This window comes from Panthera uncia, chromosome C2 (assembly GCF_023721935.1).
Source record: "Panthera uncia isolate 11264 chromosome C2, Puncia_PCG_1.0, whole genome shotgun sequence".
Classification (NCBI taxonomy): domain Eukaryota; kingdom Metazoa; phylum Chordata; class Mammalia; order Carnivora; family Felidae; genus Panthera; species Panthera uncia.
Window position 1 is genome coordinate 102,535,905 of NC_064810.1, and position 19,616 is coordinate 102,555,520.

Consider the following 19,616-nt stretch of genomic DNA (forward strand, 5'->3'; position numbering starts at 1 on the left):
GAGGGAGACACAGAATCTGAAGCAGGCCCCAGGCTCTGAACTGTCAGCATGGAGTCCGAAGCGGGGCTCAAACTCATGAACCACAGGATCATGACCTGAGCTGAAGTCAGATGCTTAACCGACTGAGCCCCCCCGGCGCCCCACGGGTCTCAGATACTTTAATGTGAATTAGGGGTACCCTGACAAAGTCCCTCTCGTGACCTGGAGGTACATCGATGTTTTGTCCGACCGCCTGTCTCGTTTGCCTCACGAGCTGGCGGCTCCTGCTGGGTATGATCACAGCTGTGCTGTGGGAATGCATTTCCCTCTTCTGATATTTTGGTGCTGGGAAGTCCTCTGACAACCACCTTTTCAACATGCTCTCCTGCTCTGGGAGGAGTTGAAGAGGACTGCTGCTGCTGTGGACCGCCTCTGGGAGAGGGGAGACTCGGGGATACCCCAGATCTGCCCCTGGCCTCCTCCTCAGGCAGGTCTGAGCTTGAACTCCAATTCTATTGAAGGGAGTTATTAAAACAGCAGAAATGTGTATAGTGAGCACATTTTGGACCCAGAAGGGAGGCAGAACAGTGGGTTGGGAGTGAGGTCCTATGGGTTCTAGTTCCAGCCCTAGAATTGACCAGCTGTACGTGGGAGTGTGGGCAAGTCTCCCAACCCCCTTGTGGCTGTTGTATCCTCATCTGCAAATGGCACTGAGGTCCCTCCTGCCACCGTCATGTGTTTGTAGTAGAAATTATTTTTGTGTCATTTGCATTTTGGATTATGATACCTTAATTCTGTCCTGGTATATGTAATACAGTGTCATTTCAAAAAAGCAGCACAAGTTAGTAAGTGCCACTAGCTGGATTTTAACCCACTCTCCTATTAATTTCATTCTCCAGAATTTTAATTTTGTTGTACAAATGTAATAACAGTGAGGATCTGTTAAGTATTCTATAAATCTCTTTATCATCTGAACAACATTTGAATCAATTTTCAGCTAGTTTCTTTTGTATCCACTGGGTTATGTGTAGACAAAGGAATTTGGTAACTGCTAATGGTAACAGAATGAGTGCTGTGTGTGGGTCATATATTCATGTCTTTCCAAAATACAGATTTCTTTCTGTTAGAGTCTGTATTTCTTGTCATGTTTTATACTCTAGAAAAAAAACCTGATTTAAGCATTTTGGAATTCTCAGTCCTAGTTTAAGCATGAACCTTTTTGGTAGATGGGATTGATTCTTTTTTTTTTTTTTTTTTAATTTTTTTTTTTTTTCAACGTTTTTTATTTTTTTATTTTTGGGACAGAGAGAGACAGAGCATGAACGGGGGAGGGGCAGAGAGAGAGGGAGACACAGAATCGGAAACAGGCTCCAGGCTCCGAGCCATCAGCCCAGAGCCTGACGCGGGGCTCGAACTCACGGACCGCGAGATCGTGACCTGGCTGAAGTCGGACGCTTAACCGACTGCGCCACCCAGGCGCCCCGATGGGATTGATTCTTAATCTCAATATTATACTCTTTGTTTGTTTGTTTCTTTTTTTATTTATATTCAAGTTAGTTACCATACAGTATAGTCTTAACTTTAGGAATAGAACCCAGTGATTCATCTCTTACATAGTGACACCCAGTGCTTATCCTGAAAAGTGCCCTCCTTAATGCCTGTCACCCATTTAACCCATCCTTCCACCCTCTCCCCCCTCCAGCAACCCTCAGTTTGTTCTCTGTACTTAAGAATCTCTTACGGTTTGCCTCCTTCTCTGTTTTTATCTTATTTTTCCTTCCCTTCCCCTATGTTCATCTGTTGTGTTTCTTAAATTCCACATATGAAATCATATGATATCTGTCTTACTCTAACTTATTTCACTTAGCATAATACCTTCTAGTTCCATCCATGTCATTGCAAATTGCAAGATTTCATTCTTTTTCGTTGCCAAGTAGTATTCCATTGTATATATACACCACATCTTCTTAATTCGTTTATCTGTTGGTGGACATTTAGGTTCTTTCATAATTTGGCTATTATTGATAGTGCTGCTATAAACATTGGGGTGTATGTGCCCCCTTCGAATCAGCATTTTTGTATCCTTTGGATCAATTTCTAGTAGTACAATTGCTGGGTTGTAGGGTAGTTCTATTTTTAATTTTTTTTTTTTTTTGCTTTTTTTAAAAAATTTTATTTTTTAAAATTTACATCCAAATTAGTTAGCATATAGTGCAACGGTGATTTCAGGAGTAGACTCCTTAATGCCCCTTACCCATTTAGCCCATCCCCCCTCCCACAACCCTCCAGCAACCCTCAGTTTGTTCTCCGTATTGATGAGTCTTTTCTGTTTTGTCCCCCTCCCTGTTTTTATATTATTTTTGTTTCCCTTCCCTTAGGTTCATCTCTTTTGTCTCTTAAAGTCCTCATATGAGTGAAGTCATATGATTTTTGTCTTTCTCTGACTAATTTCACTTAGTATAACACCCTCCAGTTCCATCCACGTAGTTGCAAATGGCAAGATTTCATTCTTTTTGATTGCCGAGTAATACTCCATTGTATATATATACCACATCTTCTTTATCCATTCATCCATCAATGGGCATTTGGGCTCTTTCTATACTTTGGCTATTGTTGATAGTGCTGCTATAAACATTGGGGTACATGTGTCCCTTCGAAATAGCACACTTGTATCCCATGGATAAATGCCTAGTAGTGCAATTGCTGGGTCGTAGGGTAGTTCTATTTTTAGTTTTTTGAGAAACCTCCATACTGTTTTTCAGAGTGGCTGCACCAGCTTGCATTGCCACCAATAATGCAAAAGAGATCCTTTTTCTCCGCATCCTTGCCAACATCTGTTGTTGCCTGAGTTGTTAATGTTAACCATTCTGACAGGTATAAGGTGGTATCTCATTGTGGCTTTGATTTGTATTTCCCTGATGATGAGTGACGTGGAGCATTTTTTCATGTGTCAGTTGGAAATCTGGATGTCTTCCTTGGAGAAGTGTCTATTCATGTCTTTTGCCCATTTCTTCACTGGATTATTTGTTTTTTGGGTGTTGACTTTGATAATTTCTTTATAGATTTTGGATACTGACCCTTTATCTGATAGATCATTTGCAAATATCTTCTCCCATTCTGTTGGTTGCCTTTTAGTTTTGCTTATTGTTTCCTTAGCTGTGCAGAAGCTTTTTATTTTGATGAGGTCCCAGTAGTTCATTTTTGCTTTTGTTTCCCTTGCCTCTGGAGACGTGTTGAGTAAGAAGTTGCTGTGGCCAAGATCAAAGAGGTTTTTACTTGCTTTCTCCTTGAGGATTTTGATGGCTTCCTGTCTTACATTTAAGTCTTTCATCCATTTTGAGTTTATTTTTGTGTATGGTGTAAGAAAGTGGTCCAGGTTCATTTTTATGCATGTCGCTGTCCAGTTTTCCCAGCCCCACTTGCTGAAGAGACTCTCTTTATTCCATTGGATATTCTTTCCTGCTTTGTCAAAGATTAGTTGGCCATATGTTTGTGGGTCCATTTCTGGGTTCTCTATTCTGTCCCATTGATCTGAGTGTCTGTTTTTGTGCCAGTACCATACTGTCTTGATGATTACAGCTTTGTAGTATAGCTTGAAGTCCGGGATTGTGATGCCTCCTGCTTTGGTTTTCTTTTTCAAGATTGTTTTGGCTATTGGGATCTTTCCTGGTTCCATACAAATTTTAGGATTATTTTTTTTAGCTCTGTGAAGAATGCTGGTATTACTTTGATAGGGATTGCATTGAATATGTAGATTGCTTTGGGTAGTATCAACATTTTAACAATATTTGTTCTTCCTATCCAGGAGCATGGAATCTTTTTCTATCTTTTTGTGTCTTCTTCAATTTCTTTCATAAGCTTTCTATAGTTTTCAGTGTATAGATTTTTCACCTCTTTGGTTAGGTTTATTCCTAGGTATTTTATGGTTTTTTGTGCAACTGTAAATGGGATTGATTCCTTGATTTCTCTTTCTGTTGCTTCATTGTTGGTGTATAGGAATGCAACCAATTTCTGTGCATTGATTTTATATCCTGCAACTTTGCTGAATTCATGAATCAATTCTAGAAGTTTTTTGGTGAATCTTTTGGGTTTTCCATATAGAGTATCATGTCATCTGTGAAGAGTGAAAGTTTGACCTCCTCCGGGCCAATTTGGATGCCTTTTATTTCTTTGTGTTGTCTGATTGCAGAGGCTAAGACTTCCAATACTATGTTGAATAACAGTGGCGAGAGTGGACATCCCTGTCTTTTTCCAGACCTTATGGGGAAAGCTCTCAGTTTTTCCCCATTGAGGATGATATTAGCTTTGGGTCGTTCAATATGGCTTTTATGATCTCGAGGTGTGATCCTTCTATCCCTACTTTCTTGAGGGTTTTTTTTCAAGAAAAGATGCTGTATTTTGTCAAATGCTTTCTCTGCATCTATTGAGCGGATCATATGGTTCTTGTCCTTTCTTTTATTAATGTGATGAATCACGTTAATTGTTTTGTGGACATTGAACCAGCCCTGCATCCCAGGTATAAATCCCACTTGGTCGTGGTGAATAGGTTTTTTTAATATATTGTTGGATCTGGTTGGCTAATATCTTGTTGAGGATTTTTGCATCCATGTTCATCAGGGAAATTGGTCTATAGTTCTCCTTTTTAGTGGGGTCTCTGTCTGGTTTTGGAATCAAGGTAATGCTGGCTTCATACAAAGAGTTTGGAAGTCTTCCTTCCATTTCTATTTTTTGGAGCAGTTTCAAGAGAATAGGTGTGAACTCTTCCTTAAATGTTTGGTAGAATTCCTCTGGAAAGCCATCTGGCCCTGGACTCTTGTTTTTTGGCAGATTTTTTATTACTAATTCGATTTCCTTACTGGTTATGGGTCTGTTCAAATTTTCTATTTCTTCCTGTTTCAGTTTTGGTAGTGTATATGTTTCTAGGAAGTTGTCCATTTCTTCCAGATTACCCATTTTATTGGCATATAATTGCTCATAATAATTTCTTATTATTTTTATTTCTGTTGTGTTGGTTGTGATCTCTCCTCTTTCATTCTTGATTTTATTTATTTGGGTCCTTTCCTTTTTCTTCTTGATCAAACTGGCTAGTGGTTTATCAATTTTGTTCATTCTTTCAAAGAGCCAGCTTCTGGTTTCATTGATCTGTTCTACTGGTTTTTTTTTTTTTTTTTTTTTTTTTTTTTTGGTTTTGATAGCATTGATTTCTGCTCTAATCTTTATTATTTCCTGTCTTCTGCTGGTTTTGGGTTTTATTTGCTGTTCTTTTTCCAGCTCCTTAAGGTGTAAGGTTAGGTTGTATATCTGACATCTTTCTTCCTTCTTTAGGAAGGCTTAGATTGCTATATACTTTCCTCTTATGACTGCCTTTGCTGTGTGTCAGAGGTTTTGGGTTGTGGTGTTATCATTTTCATTGACTTCCATATACTTTTTAGTTTCCTCTTGAACTGCTTGGTTAGCCTATTCATTCTTTAGTAGGATGTTCTTTAGTCTCCAAGTATTTGTTACCTTTCCAAATTTTTTCTTGTGGTTGATTTCGAGTTTCATAGTGTTGTGGTCTGAAAATATGCACGGTATGATCTCCATCTTTTTGTACTTACTTAGGGTCTATTTTTAATTTTTTGAGGAACCTCCATATTGTTTTCCAGAGTGGCCGCACCAATTTGCATTCAACAGTGCAAAAGGGTTCCCCTTTCTCTGCATCTTCACCAACATCTGTTGTTTCCTGAGTTGTTAATTTTAGCCATTCTGACAGATGTGAGGTGGTATCTCATTGTGGTTTGATTTATATTTCCCTGATGATGAGTGATGTTGAGCATTTTTCATGTGTATGTTAGCCATCTGGATGTTTACTTTGGAAAAATGTCTGCTCATGTCTTTTCCCATTTCTTCACTGGATTATTTCTTTTTTGGGTGTTGAGTTTGGTAAGTTATTTATAGATTTTAGATAATAACTGTTTATCTGATATGTCATTTGCAAATATCTTCTCCCATTCTTTCCGTTGTCTTTTAGTTTTGTTGAGTGCTTCCTTTGCTGTGTAGAGCTTTTTATCTTAATGGGGTCCCAATAGTCCATTTTTTTTAAGTTTATTTATTTCGAGAGAGACAGAGACAGCGTTGAATGGGGGGGAGCAGGGAGGGAGAGAGAGAATCCCAAGCAGGCTATACGTTGCCAGTACAGAGCCTGATGTGGGGCTTGAACTCACGAAACTGTGAGATCATGACCTGAGCCAAAACCAAGAGTCAGACGCTTAACTGACTGAGCTACCCAGGCACCCTGCCCCCCTCCAATAGTTCATTTTTGTTTTTATCTCCCTTGTCTCCAGAGACATATCAAGTAAGAAGTTGCTGTGGCTGAGGTCAGAGAGGTTGCTGCCTGTTTTCTCCTGTGGGATTTTGATTCATTCTTGTCTTACATTTAGGTGTTTCATCCATTTTGAATTTATTTTTGTGTATGTTGTAAGAAAGTGGTCCAGTTTCATTTTTCTGCATGTTGTTGTCCAGTTCTCCCAGCACCATTTGCTGAAGAGATTGTCTTTATTCCATTGGATAGTCTTTCCTGCTTTGTCAAAGATTAGTTGCCCATATATTTGTGGGTCCATTCCTGGGCTCTCTATTCTATTCCATTGTTCTATGTGTCTGTTTTTGTGCCAGTGCCACACTGTCTTGATGTTTACAGCTTTGTAATACAGGTTAAAGTTCGGATTGTGATGCTTCCAGCTTTGGTTTTCTTTTTTCAACATTGCTTTAGCTATTTGGGGTCTTTTGTGTTTCCATAAAAATTTTAGGATTGTTTGTTCTATCTCTGTGAGGAATGCTGGTGTTATTTTGATAGGGATTGCGTTGAATGTGTAGATTTCTTTGGGTAGTATTGACATTTTAACATTTGTTCTTCCAATCCATGAGCATGGAATGTTTTTCCATTTCTTTGCATCTCCTTCAATTTCTTTTATAAGCTTTCTATAGTTTTCAGCATACAGATCTTTTATCTCTTTGGTTAGGTTTATTCCTAGGTAACTTGTCATTTTTGGTGCAATTGTAAATGGCATTGATTCCTTGATATCTCTTTCTGTTGCTGCATTATTGGTGTATAGAAATAACTGACTTCTGTACATTGATTTTATATCCTGGCACTTTGCCAAATTCATGTATCAGCTCTAGCAGTTTTTTGGTGGAGTCTTCATGTTTTCCATGTAGAGTATCAAATCATCTGTGAAGAGTGAAAGTTTTGACTTTTTCTTTGACAGTTTGGATGCCTTTTATTTCTTTGTGTTGTCTGATTGCTGAGGACTTCCAACACTATGTTGAGCAACAGTGGTGAGAGTGGACATCCCTCTAGCGTTCCTGATCTTAGGGGGCAAGTTCTCAGTTTTTCCCCATTGAAGATGATATAAGGGCCTTTCATATATGGCTCTTATGATGTTAAGGTATATTCCTTCTATCCTGATACTCTTGAGGGTTTTTATCAAGAAACGATTTGCTGTATTTTGTCAAATGCTTTTTCTCCATATATTGACAGGATCATATGGTTCTTATCCTTTCTTCTATTAATGTCTTGTATCACATCGATTGATTTTTGTATATTGAACCAGCCCTGTAGCCCAGGAATGAATCTCACTTGATCACAGTGAATAATTCTTTTCAATTAATTTTTTTAATGTTTTTATTTATTTTTGAGAGAGAGAGAGAGAGAGAATGAGCAGGGAGGGGCACAGAGAGAGAGGGACAGAGGATCTAAGTAGACTCTGCTGACAGCAGCAAGCCCCATGTAGGCCGTGAACTTACAGATTGTGAGATCATGACCTGAGCTGAAATCAGCCGCTCAACCAACTGAGCCACCCAGGTGCCCCATGAATAATTCTTTTAATGTACTGTTGAATTCAATTTGCTGGTATCTTGTTGAGAATTTGTTTTATTAAGTTTTTATTTATTTGTTTTGAGAGAGGGAGAGAGAGCACAAGTTGAGGAGGAACAGAGAGGGAGGGAGGGAGAGAGAGAGAATCCCAAGCAGGCTCCACATGTCAGTGCAGAGCCTGATGAGGGGCTCGAATTCACGAATCTTGAGATCATGACCTAAGCCAAAATCAAGAGTCAGATGCTTAACCAACTGAGCTACCCAGGCGCCCCTTGGTGAGAATTTTTGCATCCAGCTTCATCAAGCACATTGATCTGTAATTCTCCTTTTTAGTGGGGTCTTTGTCTGTTTTGGAATCAAGGTAATGCTGGGTTCATAGGATGAGTTTGGAAGCTTTCCTTCCATTTGACTTTTTGGAGCAGTTTGAAAAGAGTATGTATTAACTCTGCTTTAAATGTCTGATAGAATTCACCTGGAAGCCATATGGCCTAGGACTCTTATTTGTTGGGAGATTTCTGATAACTGTTTCAGTTTCTTTTTTTCTTTCTTTTAAATTTTTTTTGATGTTTATTTATTTTTGAGAGAGGGAGAGCATGAACAGGGGAGGGGCAGAGAGGGCGGGAGACACAGAATCTGAAGCAGGCTCCAGGCTCTGAGCTGTCAGCACAGAGCCCAACATGGGGCTCGAACCCACCCCTGTGAGATCATGACCTGAGCCAAAGTCAGACGCTTAACCGACTAAACCACCCAGGCACCTCCCGATTCAATTTCTTTGCTGGTTATGGGTCTGTTCAAAGTTTCTATTTATTCCCGTTTGAATTTTGGTAGTGAGTGAGTGTCTAGGAATTTGTCCATTTCTTCCAGATTGTCCAGTTTGTTGGCATATAATTTTTCATATTATTCTCTTACAATTTCTGTGGTGTTAGTTGTGATCTCTTTCATTCATGATTTTATCTGTTTAGGTCCTCTTTTCTTTGTGAGGAGTCTGGCTGGGAGTTTATCAATTTTGTTTATTCTTTCAGAAATCCAGCTCTTAGTTTCATTGATCTGTTCTACTGGGTTTTGTTTTTGGATTCTTTATTGTTTATTTCTGTTCTAATCTTTATTATTTCCCTTCTGTTGGCTTTGGACTTTATTTGGTGCTTCTTTTCTAGCTTCTTTAGGTGTAAGGCTAGGTTGTGTATTTGGGACCTTTCTTGCTTCTTGAAATAGGCCTGAGTTGAAATGTATTTTCTTCTTAGGACTGCCTTTGAGTCATCCCAAAGGGCTTGGACTGTCATGTTTTCATTTTTACTTGCTTCCATGTATTTTTTAAATTTCTTCTTTAATTTCCTGGTTAACCATTCATTCTTTAGTAGGATGTTCTTTAACCTCCATGTATTTGGGGGCTTTCCAAATTTTTTCTTGTGGTTGATTTTAAGTTTCATAGCATTGTGATCTGAAAATATGCATGGTGTGAAATCAACCTTTTTGTACCTGTTGAGGGCTGTTTTGTGACCCAGTATGTGATCTGTTTTGGAGAATGTTCCATGTACACTCAAGAAGAATGTGTATTCTGCTGCTTTCGGATGAAATGTTCTGAATATCTATGTTAAGTCCCTCTCATCCAGTGTGTCATTCAGAGCTGTTGTTTGCTTGTTGATTTTCTGTTTAGATGATCTGTCCTTTCCTATAAGTGGAGTGTTGAAGTCTCCTACGATCATGGTATTGTTATCAATGAGTTTGTTTATGTTTGTGATTAATTGATTTATATATTTGGGTGCTTTCACATTGGGGACATAAATATTTACAACTGTTAGTTCTTCTTGATGGATAGACCCCTTAGTTATGATATAGTGCCCTTTATTTCTTGTTACAATCTTTGTTTTAAAATCTAGTTTGTCTAATATAAGTATGGATACTCCAGCTTTCTTTTGATGTCCATTAGCATGATAGATTGTTCTCCATCCCCTCACTTTCAATCTGCAGGTATCTCTTTTAGGCAGCATATAGATGGATCTTGGTGTTTGTTTTTTTATTTATTTATTTATTTTTATTTTTATCCATTATGATACCATTTGTCTTTTGATTGGGGCATTTAGTCCATTTACATTCAGAGTGATTATTGAAAGATACGAATTTAGCGCCATTGTGTTATCCGCGGATTTCATGTTTGTTGTGATGTTCTGTGGTCCTTTGTAATCTCTGCTGCTGCTTCCCACTCACAGAGTCCTTAGGATCTCTTGCAGGGCTGGTTTAGCGGTCATGAACTCCTTTAGTGTTTGTTTGTCTGGGAAAGTCTTTATCTCCCCTTCTATTCTGAATGGCAGCCTTACTGGGTAAAGGATTCTTGCCTGCATATTTTTCCTATTCAGCACATTGAATATTTCCTGTCACTCCCTTCTGGCCTGCCAAGTTTCAGTGGACAGGTCTGCTACTACTGTTATATGTCTACCCTTTTTTGTCCCTAGCTGCTTTCAGAATTCTCTGTCTTTGTATTTTTCCAGTTTCACTATGATATGTCATGGTGTTGACCTGTTTTTGTTGACGTTGAAGGGAGTTCGCTCTACCTCTTGGACGTAGATGCCTGTTTCCTTCCCCAGATTAGGGAAATTCTCAGCTTTAATTTGTTCAAATAAACCTTTTGCCCCTTTCTCTCACTCTTCTTCTTCTGGGACTCCTGTGGTCCGGATATTGTTTTGTTTTATGGAATCACTTAGTTCTCTAATTCTCCCTTTGTGATCTAGTAATTTCCTCTCCCTCTTTTTTTCAGCTTCATTATTTTCTATGATTTTATCTTTTTTTTTTTAATTTTTTTTTTTTTAACGTTTATTTATTTTTGGGACAGAGAGAGACAGAGCATGAATGGGGGAGGGGCAGAGAGAGAGGGAGACACAGAATCAGAAGCAGGCTCCAGGCTCTGAGCCATCATCCCAGAGCCCGACACGGGGCTCGAACTCACGGGCCGTGAGATCGTGACCTGAGCTGAAGTCGGACGCTCAACCGACTGAGCCACCCAGGTGCCCCTCCATGATTTTATCTTTTATTTCACATATTCTCTCCTCTGCTTCTTCCGTCCTCACTGTCACTGTATCTAGTTTATTTTGCATCTCAGGTACAGCATTTTAAAATGCATCCTAACTAGTTAGTCTTTGATCTCTGCAGCAAGAGTTTCCCTGGTGTCCTCTATGCTTTTTTTAAGCCAAGCTATTAGTCTTATGACTGTTATTCTAAATTCTTGTTCAGGCATATTGTTTATATCTGTTTTGAGCAATCCTCTGTGATTTCTTCTTGACCTTTCTTTTGGAGAGAATTCCTCCATTTTGTCATTTTGGCTAAGTTTCTGTCTTTTGCGTGTTTTAAAGCTTGTTATGTGTCCTGCACTTGTGAGTACTACTATATTAAAAAGGGGTCAAACACTGCCCAGGTCCTGGCACTTCAGGAAGTGTTTGTGGAGTGGGTTGAGCACACTCTGTTATTGTGTGTTTGGCTGCTCTATCTCGCTGGTCAGTCCTCTGCAGCGCTCCTCCTTGCTTGAGGTGGTGGAGTGTTTGAACCTTCAAACACGTGTGCTTTGATTTGTTTGTTGAGGTAGCCCTTGATCCTGCCAAACTGTCTCCCTCTGCTGTGGAGATCCTTCTGTTACTCTGCAGACTGATTTCCTGGGTGTTCCAAGTGATCTAACCTCCGTACAGCTGTGTTTGAGGGATGAGGAAAATCCTGGTCCCCCTACTTGTTTGCCATCTTAACTCCCTCCTCAATATTGTACTCTTAAGTTAGTAGTTGAAACAGGCCCTTTTATCTGAGCAAAAACTATTTACCTGTAAATAGTCTTAGTTGGGACTGTGTTGGGGGGGGAGGATTGTGTTGTTTTTCTTGGTATTCGTTATTTGTTCAGATAAATGAACCTAAAAATGTTACTTTTTAGTCACCGCTAATGCCACTGTAAGAGAGGTATTTAACATGTAACAATCTGAATACCATATTCTCTGGACTAAGAATAGATCTCTTGGTAGTGTTTTTTTTAATTTTTTTTTTTAATGTTTATTTATTTTTGAGACAGAGAGAGACAGAGCATGAACGGGGGAGGGGCAGAGAGAGAGGGAGACACAGAATCAGAAGCAGGCTCCAGGCTCTGAGCCGTCAGCCCAGAGCCCGACGCGGGGCTTGAACTCATGGACCGCGAGATTGTGACCTGAGCTGAAGTCGGACGCTTAACCGACTGAGCCACCCAGGCGCCCCTCTTGGTAGTTTTAAAGACCACTTTATAAGACTTCTCATGTTGGTTTTTAAAAACATATTTAATAGTGCTCTGCATTATGGGGTGTCTGGGTGACTTGTTTGAGCATCTGACCTTGGCTTAGGTCATGATCTCACGGTTTGTGGGTTCAAGCCCTGCATCAGGCTCTGCGCTGACAGCTCAGAGCCTGGAGCCTGCTTCACATTCTGTGTGTGTGTCTCTCTCTCTCTGCCCCTCCCCTACTCGTGCTCTCTCTCTTTCTGTCAAAAATAAACATTTTTTAAAAAACTTTAGAAGATACTCTTGTTGTAAGATGTTTCTGGTCTCCACTGTATTTGGGGGGGAGGAATGGCTAAACTAATGGTTAATTGAGATTGCTCGTCACTATTAAGGCATCTTCACTAAAGGGACCCAAAGAAGGCCTGCATGAGGCATAGACTCTTCATGGAGCAGGGATTGCATTTCAAACAGGGAAGGTGGCATAAAGTCACAATGATATGTTCAGAAGGAACTCCCCACGTATGGTGTTCCCAAAGTGCAGAATGATAATATATGAGATTGTTTTTGGTGGAGTACATATAAATACATTTAAAATAAGAAATATTTATCTTTGTGTCTTCCTTATCCATACCACAAGTGATACCAGTGGTCTGTTTACAGTGGTTAGAGATGTAAAGAAATACTGAGTAAGTAACATTTCACTTGGCATATGGGTTTGGCAAAAATCGGGACAGTTGCAGTGGATGACTGGAGGGTAGGAAACATTTGCCCTGTAGGACCTGTTGAAAAGAGTACTCGTTATTTATCTCAAAAAATTGACTTAAGTCAAATTTTGTACTATTTCCAGTTGATGCGTATTGTACTTTAACAGGTGACTGGGTTCAGCATGATCAGAATCAGAACATTTCGAAAAGCAGCACAAGTGGTAAGTACTAGTTAACTGGACATTAAACGAGTTTTAATCTATCCCTTTATTCCTTCTACCTACTAGAATTTTTATTTTACTGTGCAAATGTGGCTTCATTATCTGCTGGGGCACCTGGGGCCTCAGTCAGTTAAGCGTCCGACTCTTAATCTTGGCTCTGGTCATGATCTCACAGTTTGGTTCATGAGTTCGAGCCCCACATCGGGTTCTTCACTGACGGTTTGGAGCCTGCTTGGGATTCTCTCTTTCTCTCCCTCTCTCTCTGCCCCTCCCCTGCTTTCTCTCTCTCAAAAATAAACTATAAAAAATTTTTTTAAAAAAAGATCTAAGTGTTCTGTAATTCTCTTAATCATCTGAACAAACTTTGAATTCATTCTCAATTTGTTCGTACCTGGATGATGATTTTTTTAAAAATCCAGATTAAGGGTGGGTAGAAAATAATATAAGGAAAGCAAATTTGTTGATTTTTTTTTTAAGGTAACAGGCGGCGAAAAATGAATAGCAGCTTATCTGATGAGGAAGTCTATGACAAAAGAATGAAGCAGGTTGATACTTCAGGTTTGTAAAAATGTCATCAGTGGCTGTAAATTATTTTCCCTGCTTCCCCCCGTTAATATTTATCCAAGCCCGTGCTGTTGGGCCAGTCTTCTGGAGCCACATGAGTTGAGCCTGCCCTCCCAGATATCTTCCCTCTGTGTCCCAACTCCTCCTCGGGCCCAGATAAGGGTCCTCCTGGGTCTGCCCCACCCTGTTTCCAGCTTGAGTCCCCACTCCACCCCTTCACTCTAAATAGAAGGGGGCACCAGGGGGAGCTCCCTTCCAGTCTATAAGGATGGGGCCACGAACTGTCCATCTTTACATTTTCTGTAGCAGTGACCATGGAGCCTTCTATGTAGAAGATCATGGATGCTGATTGAATGAATAAAATTGTGAATGTCCGTGTATGCCTTCATTGGTGTCATGGTCACTAGCTACATCTGGGGAAAAGAGCCTCCAGCTCAATTATTGGAGGCGAGTCTCAATTTCTTCCAAATAAATGGCATAGACCAAGGCTTGATCATTGTGAAAATACAATAGATACTGAAAATGTTTAACAACAGTACTCCAAGGCACCAGAAGATGGAGTATGTAGCTCAAAATTCAAGCCCAGGCAGAATTTACAAACCTAAGTTTAAAAACAGACTCAAGTTATATGAGACTCAAGGTCTCAAGGCTTCAAGGGCCTCATATAACTCCCTAAATTAGCTGTTTCTTCAGAATACCTTTTCTTTTACTATTATTGTAAGATATGAATCTCTGAAAGCAGATAAGCCCTCTATAAAGTGATGTAAGATTCTCTCTACTTTCTAGAGCAGGAGACTGTGAGGACGACATGTGGATGCCTTTACTGTATATCACTACAGAAACGCATATTGTTTTTGCTAAGTAAACAGCAAAATAAATGAGGTTCTAGAATTACTTTTAAAACGTAACTGGAATATAATTTTTTCTAGTTTTATTGAAATATAATTGACAAATAAAATTGTTTATATAATGTGATGACTTGATCTACTTACACATTGTAAAATATTTACCAATAAAGTCAAGTAACACATCCATCCCCTCACTTTTTTTTTTTTTTTTTTTTTGGTGGTGATGGTACATAAGATCTACTCTCAGCAAATTCCGAGTATACAACATAGTATTATTAACTCTAGTCACCATGCGGTACATTAGATCCTCAGACCGTATTCATCTTATAACGGGGACACACTTTTATATTAAATTGATATATAGGAAAAGTTTCTCTTGTTACATGCAGTTACTTTTGGCTATTTAAAATGAGCTCCGATAGCAAGCAGCTAGAAATAGAAATAAAATTATTAAATGCTACCTAGAAAGATTAAGGATTTCCAACCTTTTTGGAGTTGACAGTGTGGTATCTAAATAAGTTAATAAAGGGGCGCCTTGGTGGCTCATTCAGTTAAGCGTCCGACTTTGGCTCAGGTCATGATCTCGCGGTCCCTGAGTTTGAGCCCCACGTCGGGCTCTGTGCTGATAGCTCAGAGCCTGGAGCCTGTTTCAGATTCTTCTTCTCTCTCTGACCCTCCCCCGTTCATGCTCTGTCTCTCTCTGTCTCAAAAATAAACGTTAAAAAAATTTTTTTTAAATAAAAAAAAAATAAGTTAATAAAGATTTACTTCTGTTAAGGTATTTTCACAACATTCTTTGAAATACTGAGTCACTGTCCTGGTAGTTTTAGACTCAGTGTATCAGTGTGATGCTTTTTAAATATGGCCAGTACTCAGTCTTAATAGAATCACCTTGTGGTCTTGTTAGAATTTAGGTTCGGGATCGGAAGCAATAAGTTTTATGATGGTCCTGACAACTGGCAGTTTTCATAGGCTGCCTGTGCAGCTTTCATTGCTGCCGCTGTTGAGAGCTGGGAGCAGGGTACCGCATCTCAAGAAACCACTAGAGAGCCCGGGCCATTGTTTAGACCTTTTCTTCAATCTGGAAGGGATCTGTGAAGTGGGGAAGGGTTAGTACAGAGATTAGATTCATATTAGTAAATTGTTGGCTGTAGAGTTCTGTGGTCCTGAAGAAGGGGCAGAAAGTAGTCTGCCTGTCACTCCCTTCTAATTTTGCCTCCAGTATTTTGTAATGCCTTTATGATCCTTGACGGAATCTAGGCAACCAGTGAGCTTTGCAACACTATTGTGCAACTAACTACAAAACATAAAAGTAGCAAATCTAGATTAGTGATAGGGCTAGTATTTTTCATGGGGCCAGTAGTTTACGTTGGCAAACACATGTCCCTCCAAGATTATGATGCTGTTTCATAGAGATTAATAGACATTACAGACCATCTCATGACTTTTCCGTAAGTTGTGCTTTTTTCCATAATGCTAGGAGATGGCGTAATAGAAATTGGGATTCAGATGTCTTGCTGTGTCTTTAGTGACCACTAAGATAGCGTTTATATGTGGCACTAACATTCAGGTAAAGGCACGAGCTGGGCGAGGGCAAAACTATGTATTTTTCTTTTTGAGCCATATAAATTATTTTTGGAGTCCGATCTTTTTATTCCAACCCAATCTGTGCTGCTTTGTAAAACAGCTTCATTCCCTGAATTACTGAATTAACATTGTGAACGTTGTACCCTGGTTTAATGTTATTATATGAAATAGTTCCCTTTAGTCCATATAATAGTTTGGAAAGGAGAGAGTTTTTGACACTTAAATATATTTTGAAGTTACAAATCACAGATATAAGGAGAATGCATTTTCATTATAAATTGCTATAAATGATGTGTTGAGAGCAACTGCAGACTTCCTTGTCTGCTTTTAGACGGAGCGAAGACCAGAAACCTGCTAACAGACACACAGCTGATTATCCTTGCTGCGAAGTTGGGGAAGGAGTGGATGAAAATGGCCATTGCCAACTTGGAGTTGGAGAGGAGCGATATTGAAGATATCCAGGAGAAGAAAGAAGATGTTACGATCTATAACTTTAGGGTGCTGAAGAAGTGGCAAGAAAAGGAGCAGAGTAATGCCACAGCCCAGAATTTATATAACTGCTTGAAAAGCATCTCCGTTGAAGTCCAAGATGTGCTGAAAGGTGAGCAAGAAATTCTCTTAGTCGTTCTACTTCGAATCAAGCTCTGTCTTTCAAAGAGCCGGTTTCTATGATAGAATGTGTTGCTTGCTTACTTGTGAGCTTGGATTCAGAGAATTATGTTAATGTAGGGTAAGCACGTGGGCTGCCACAATCTAAGTAAAGGTGAATGGTTTGTGTGTGGGATCAGAGGAACGGTTGAGATCCCATCTCAAGTGCTGGCTGGCTTTGTGATGGAGCAAATGCTCAACCTAACTTTAAGCCTCTCTGTTCCGCTTTGGCAGATGGATGCAAAAACCCCTGTGTCCTAAGTTTATTGTGAGAATGATAAAAGATAATGCGTGGAAAGCTCCAGGCAGGTAGTAAGGCTCTCTAAGGGGTAGTTAAAAATGTCATTATGGTACTTGAGACATTCAGCTTTCTAGGCCTCCCGTGGCACTGAAGCAGTGCCGGGGGAGGCCACTGGGTGGCACCAGTGAACCTCAAGTGGCAAAAGTGGAGCCCAGAGGGCTCAAGTTTCTAGTCTCAATCCAGAAAACTGCAAGTTCCTTCCTTTGTGTGTAAGCTCGTCTTTTTTTGTGTGTATGGTTTGATCTAGCACATCAGTGAAACCAACTCTAAACTTTATTATACATTCTTACCATAGTTAACAAATGTAGTGTTATTTCTCAAAAGCCTTAGTAAGTCAGAGAGAGGTTTTTATTTGGAATTCTAGTTGGACTTTTTATTCCAAGAAGAATGTAAAAATGTGTGTATGCCCCACAAGTTTGTATGAAAAGTAAAATCACTCTGTGATCACTCAGAATGCTTTTGAGATCTTGTGGGCTTATCTCCCCTGTAGATTTTGGGTGCAGAAGCCTCAAGTAAATAGAATATCTGGTTTTAGTGCCAAATTTTTCATTCATATTCCTGGAAATGTTGAAATTTTGTAAATTACTAAGGCTCACATGTGGAAATCTGCTTATTTGCATATAGACGCTTCTGCCTATTGACAACAATGGCCTCTGTGCTGTGATAACCAAATAATCACAGCCTCTTCCATCAAAACAACCTTGAAAAAAATGTCTCTCACAAACTCTATATAATGGGTTATTTTGTTTTCTGTTTGTGTCTGCTCCTGATCTCACTAGACACTTGACTTGTTGATATTAGAACCATAAAGGGGTTTGTGAGATTTTTTTTTTAGCCTTGAAAAAAATCATGAAAGCTAGCTTATTAGTCCAATTCCCTCATTAAATAGAAAAACAAAATTCTTCTGTGAATTAAAAAAAAAACACGCAAAAAAAGCAAAATTTACCAATATTTTGTGCCGTTTGTGGCCAGAAATTGGTGGAATTTTGTATTTTTATCAGGATGTTTTAGCATCTTGCAACTAGTCTTTAAATTACAGTGGCTTATCTTCAGCTCAGGAAAACCCAGCCACTTGGAGAAGTTCCTTTTTGAAATGGATGGGTGATTTTTCTCTAAAAGCATGCCTCTGTCTTCCCCTAACAGTGAATCCCTGAATTTGTTTGTATTCTCTCTTTTGTTAGGTTTCTTACAGGAAAGGTGAAGTTTGGAAGATGGACTGAAAAAGGAAGCCTCAGGAACTTTTACCTGTAAAGACCAACTTCAACTGGTAATTGGGTATGGACTTGATGAGATCTTGAACTTCACAGTCTGTGGAGGCAGCTCCTTTCACTGGGGGCCATTCTGCAGCTCGCATTATTCAGGGGTAGAGAAAATGTAAAATATTTGGAAAACTTAAAAAACCTCTAGATTTAAAAAAATTTTTTGCACCTCCTACTCACACCATCCTGCCCTGCTTCCCCACCCAACATCTGTCCTTAACAAAGGTGCTTAAAATGACTCAGTCAGGTGAGAAATGTGGTAATTTTCCTTTTGGAGTCTGTGAACTATGAAATTCATATCAAGTATTTGAAACCTTTTTAGCAACTCAGTGGTAGTGTGCTTAAACTTGCACCAATGTAGTTGAGCTTTTCTCATACTGACATTAATAATGAGAGATACCTTCCTGTTCTTTTAGCCCCCACTCAGGCATACATGCCCCTGGGTACAATATATCTTTTTATGTGGGATGATTTCCATAGATCACATTACCAACCTGTCTGGCTAGTGGTCTGTTAAACCGTTAAACCAATCATGTTACCTTGTCCTTGAGTGATGAGAAAGGAATATAATCCAGTCCCCATCCCGTGTTGAGGTGCACGCTCAGAGGTGATCTCATCCCAGTGGGGAAGTTCAACTGGATGGATGGTCAGAGAGTCCCTTCAAATTTCATTAACCTTCCAAAATCACAAGGCTAAGCACTACATTTCTTGACTCTCAGCCTGGAATCGTTTACTTTCTGGTGGGGGGAGAGATGCTACTCAGAAATAGCCAGAGCAGGACCAAGGGAAAAATGTCATGTCTTCTTGAAGAAGACTTGCCCCAGGGAATAATGAGCCACATTGGCTCTTGTTAATTGGTGAAATGGTTTTTTGGGTATGTATAGATATTGTCACTCTCCTAGAATCATGCATGTGGCGATTAACATTTCGGATATGTTTTGTTAACTTATTTCAACTAACTATAAATTACCATTGGTCTTCTGTAGGAATTAGCTGGAGAATAAAATAAATCTCAATGAATTAATCAGAGAAATACACTTTAACTATTGTTTTGCCTGTGAAGAACAAATTCACTTTATAGGGATGAACATATTTTTAATTGTCAGGGATCCTGTGGAATTCAAGTCAGTGTCACTTTATGAGTTTTTTTTTTTAAATTGTACTATACACTAGGAAACACATGGAGTTTTAACATTCAGGAATGTAAAATACTTAAAGGACTTGAATTTTTAAATGTTCATTATTTTTTATAAGTTTTCCGAAGAAACGCATAATTCCAGAGGTGCTTTGTATGTAAGCCGGTTTCCTAACAATTTTTCATAGTATGAATGAAAGGAAGAAAAATAAATCTGCATTTGTACAGTACTAATACGTGTCCTTTGTATTGTTATTTACTTATCAATTATTTTTTTAAAGCATCTTATTTCTTGATTT

General features: G+C 39.2%; 1 protein-coding gene across 1 annotated transcript in view; it reads left to right on the forward strand.

Annotated features, from left to right (window-relative positions):
• Positions 1-18,973, forward strand: part of LOC125921623 (uncharacterized) — a 44,895-nt gene extending 25,922 nt beyond the window's left edge. The window contains exons 14-17 of the mRNA XM_049629204.1: positions 12,922-12,975; positions 13,453-13,533; positions 16,306-16,575; positions 18,105-18,973. Coding sequence (XP_049485161.1) covers positions 12,922-12,975; positions 13,453-13,533; positions 16,306-16,575; positions 18,105-18,124 — 425 coding nt within the window. The 3' untranslated portion in view covers positions 18,125-18,973. The remainder of the gene's footprint in view (positions 1-12,921; positions 12,976-13,452; positions 13,534-16,305; positions 16,576-18,104) is intronic.
• Positions 18,974-19,616: the final 643 nt, after the last annotated feature.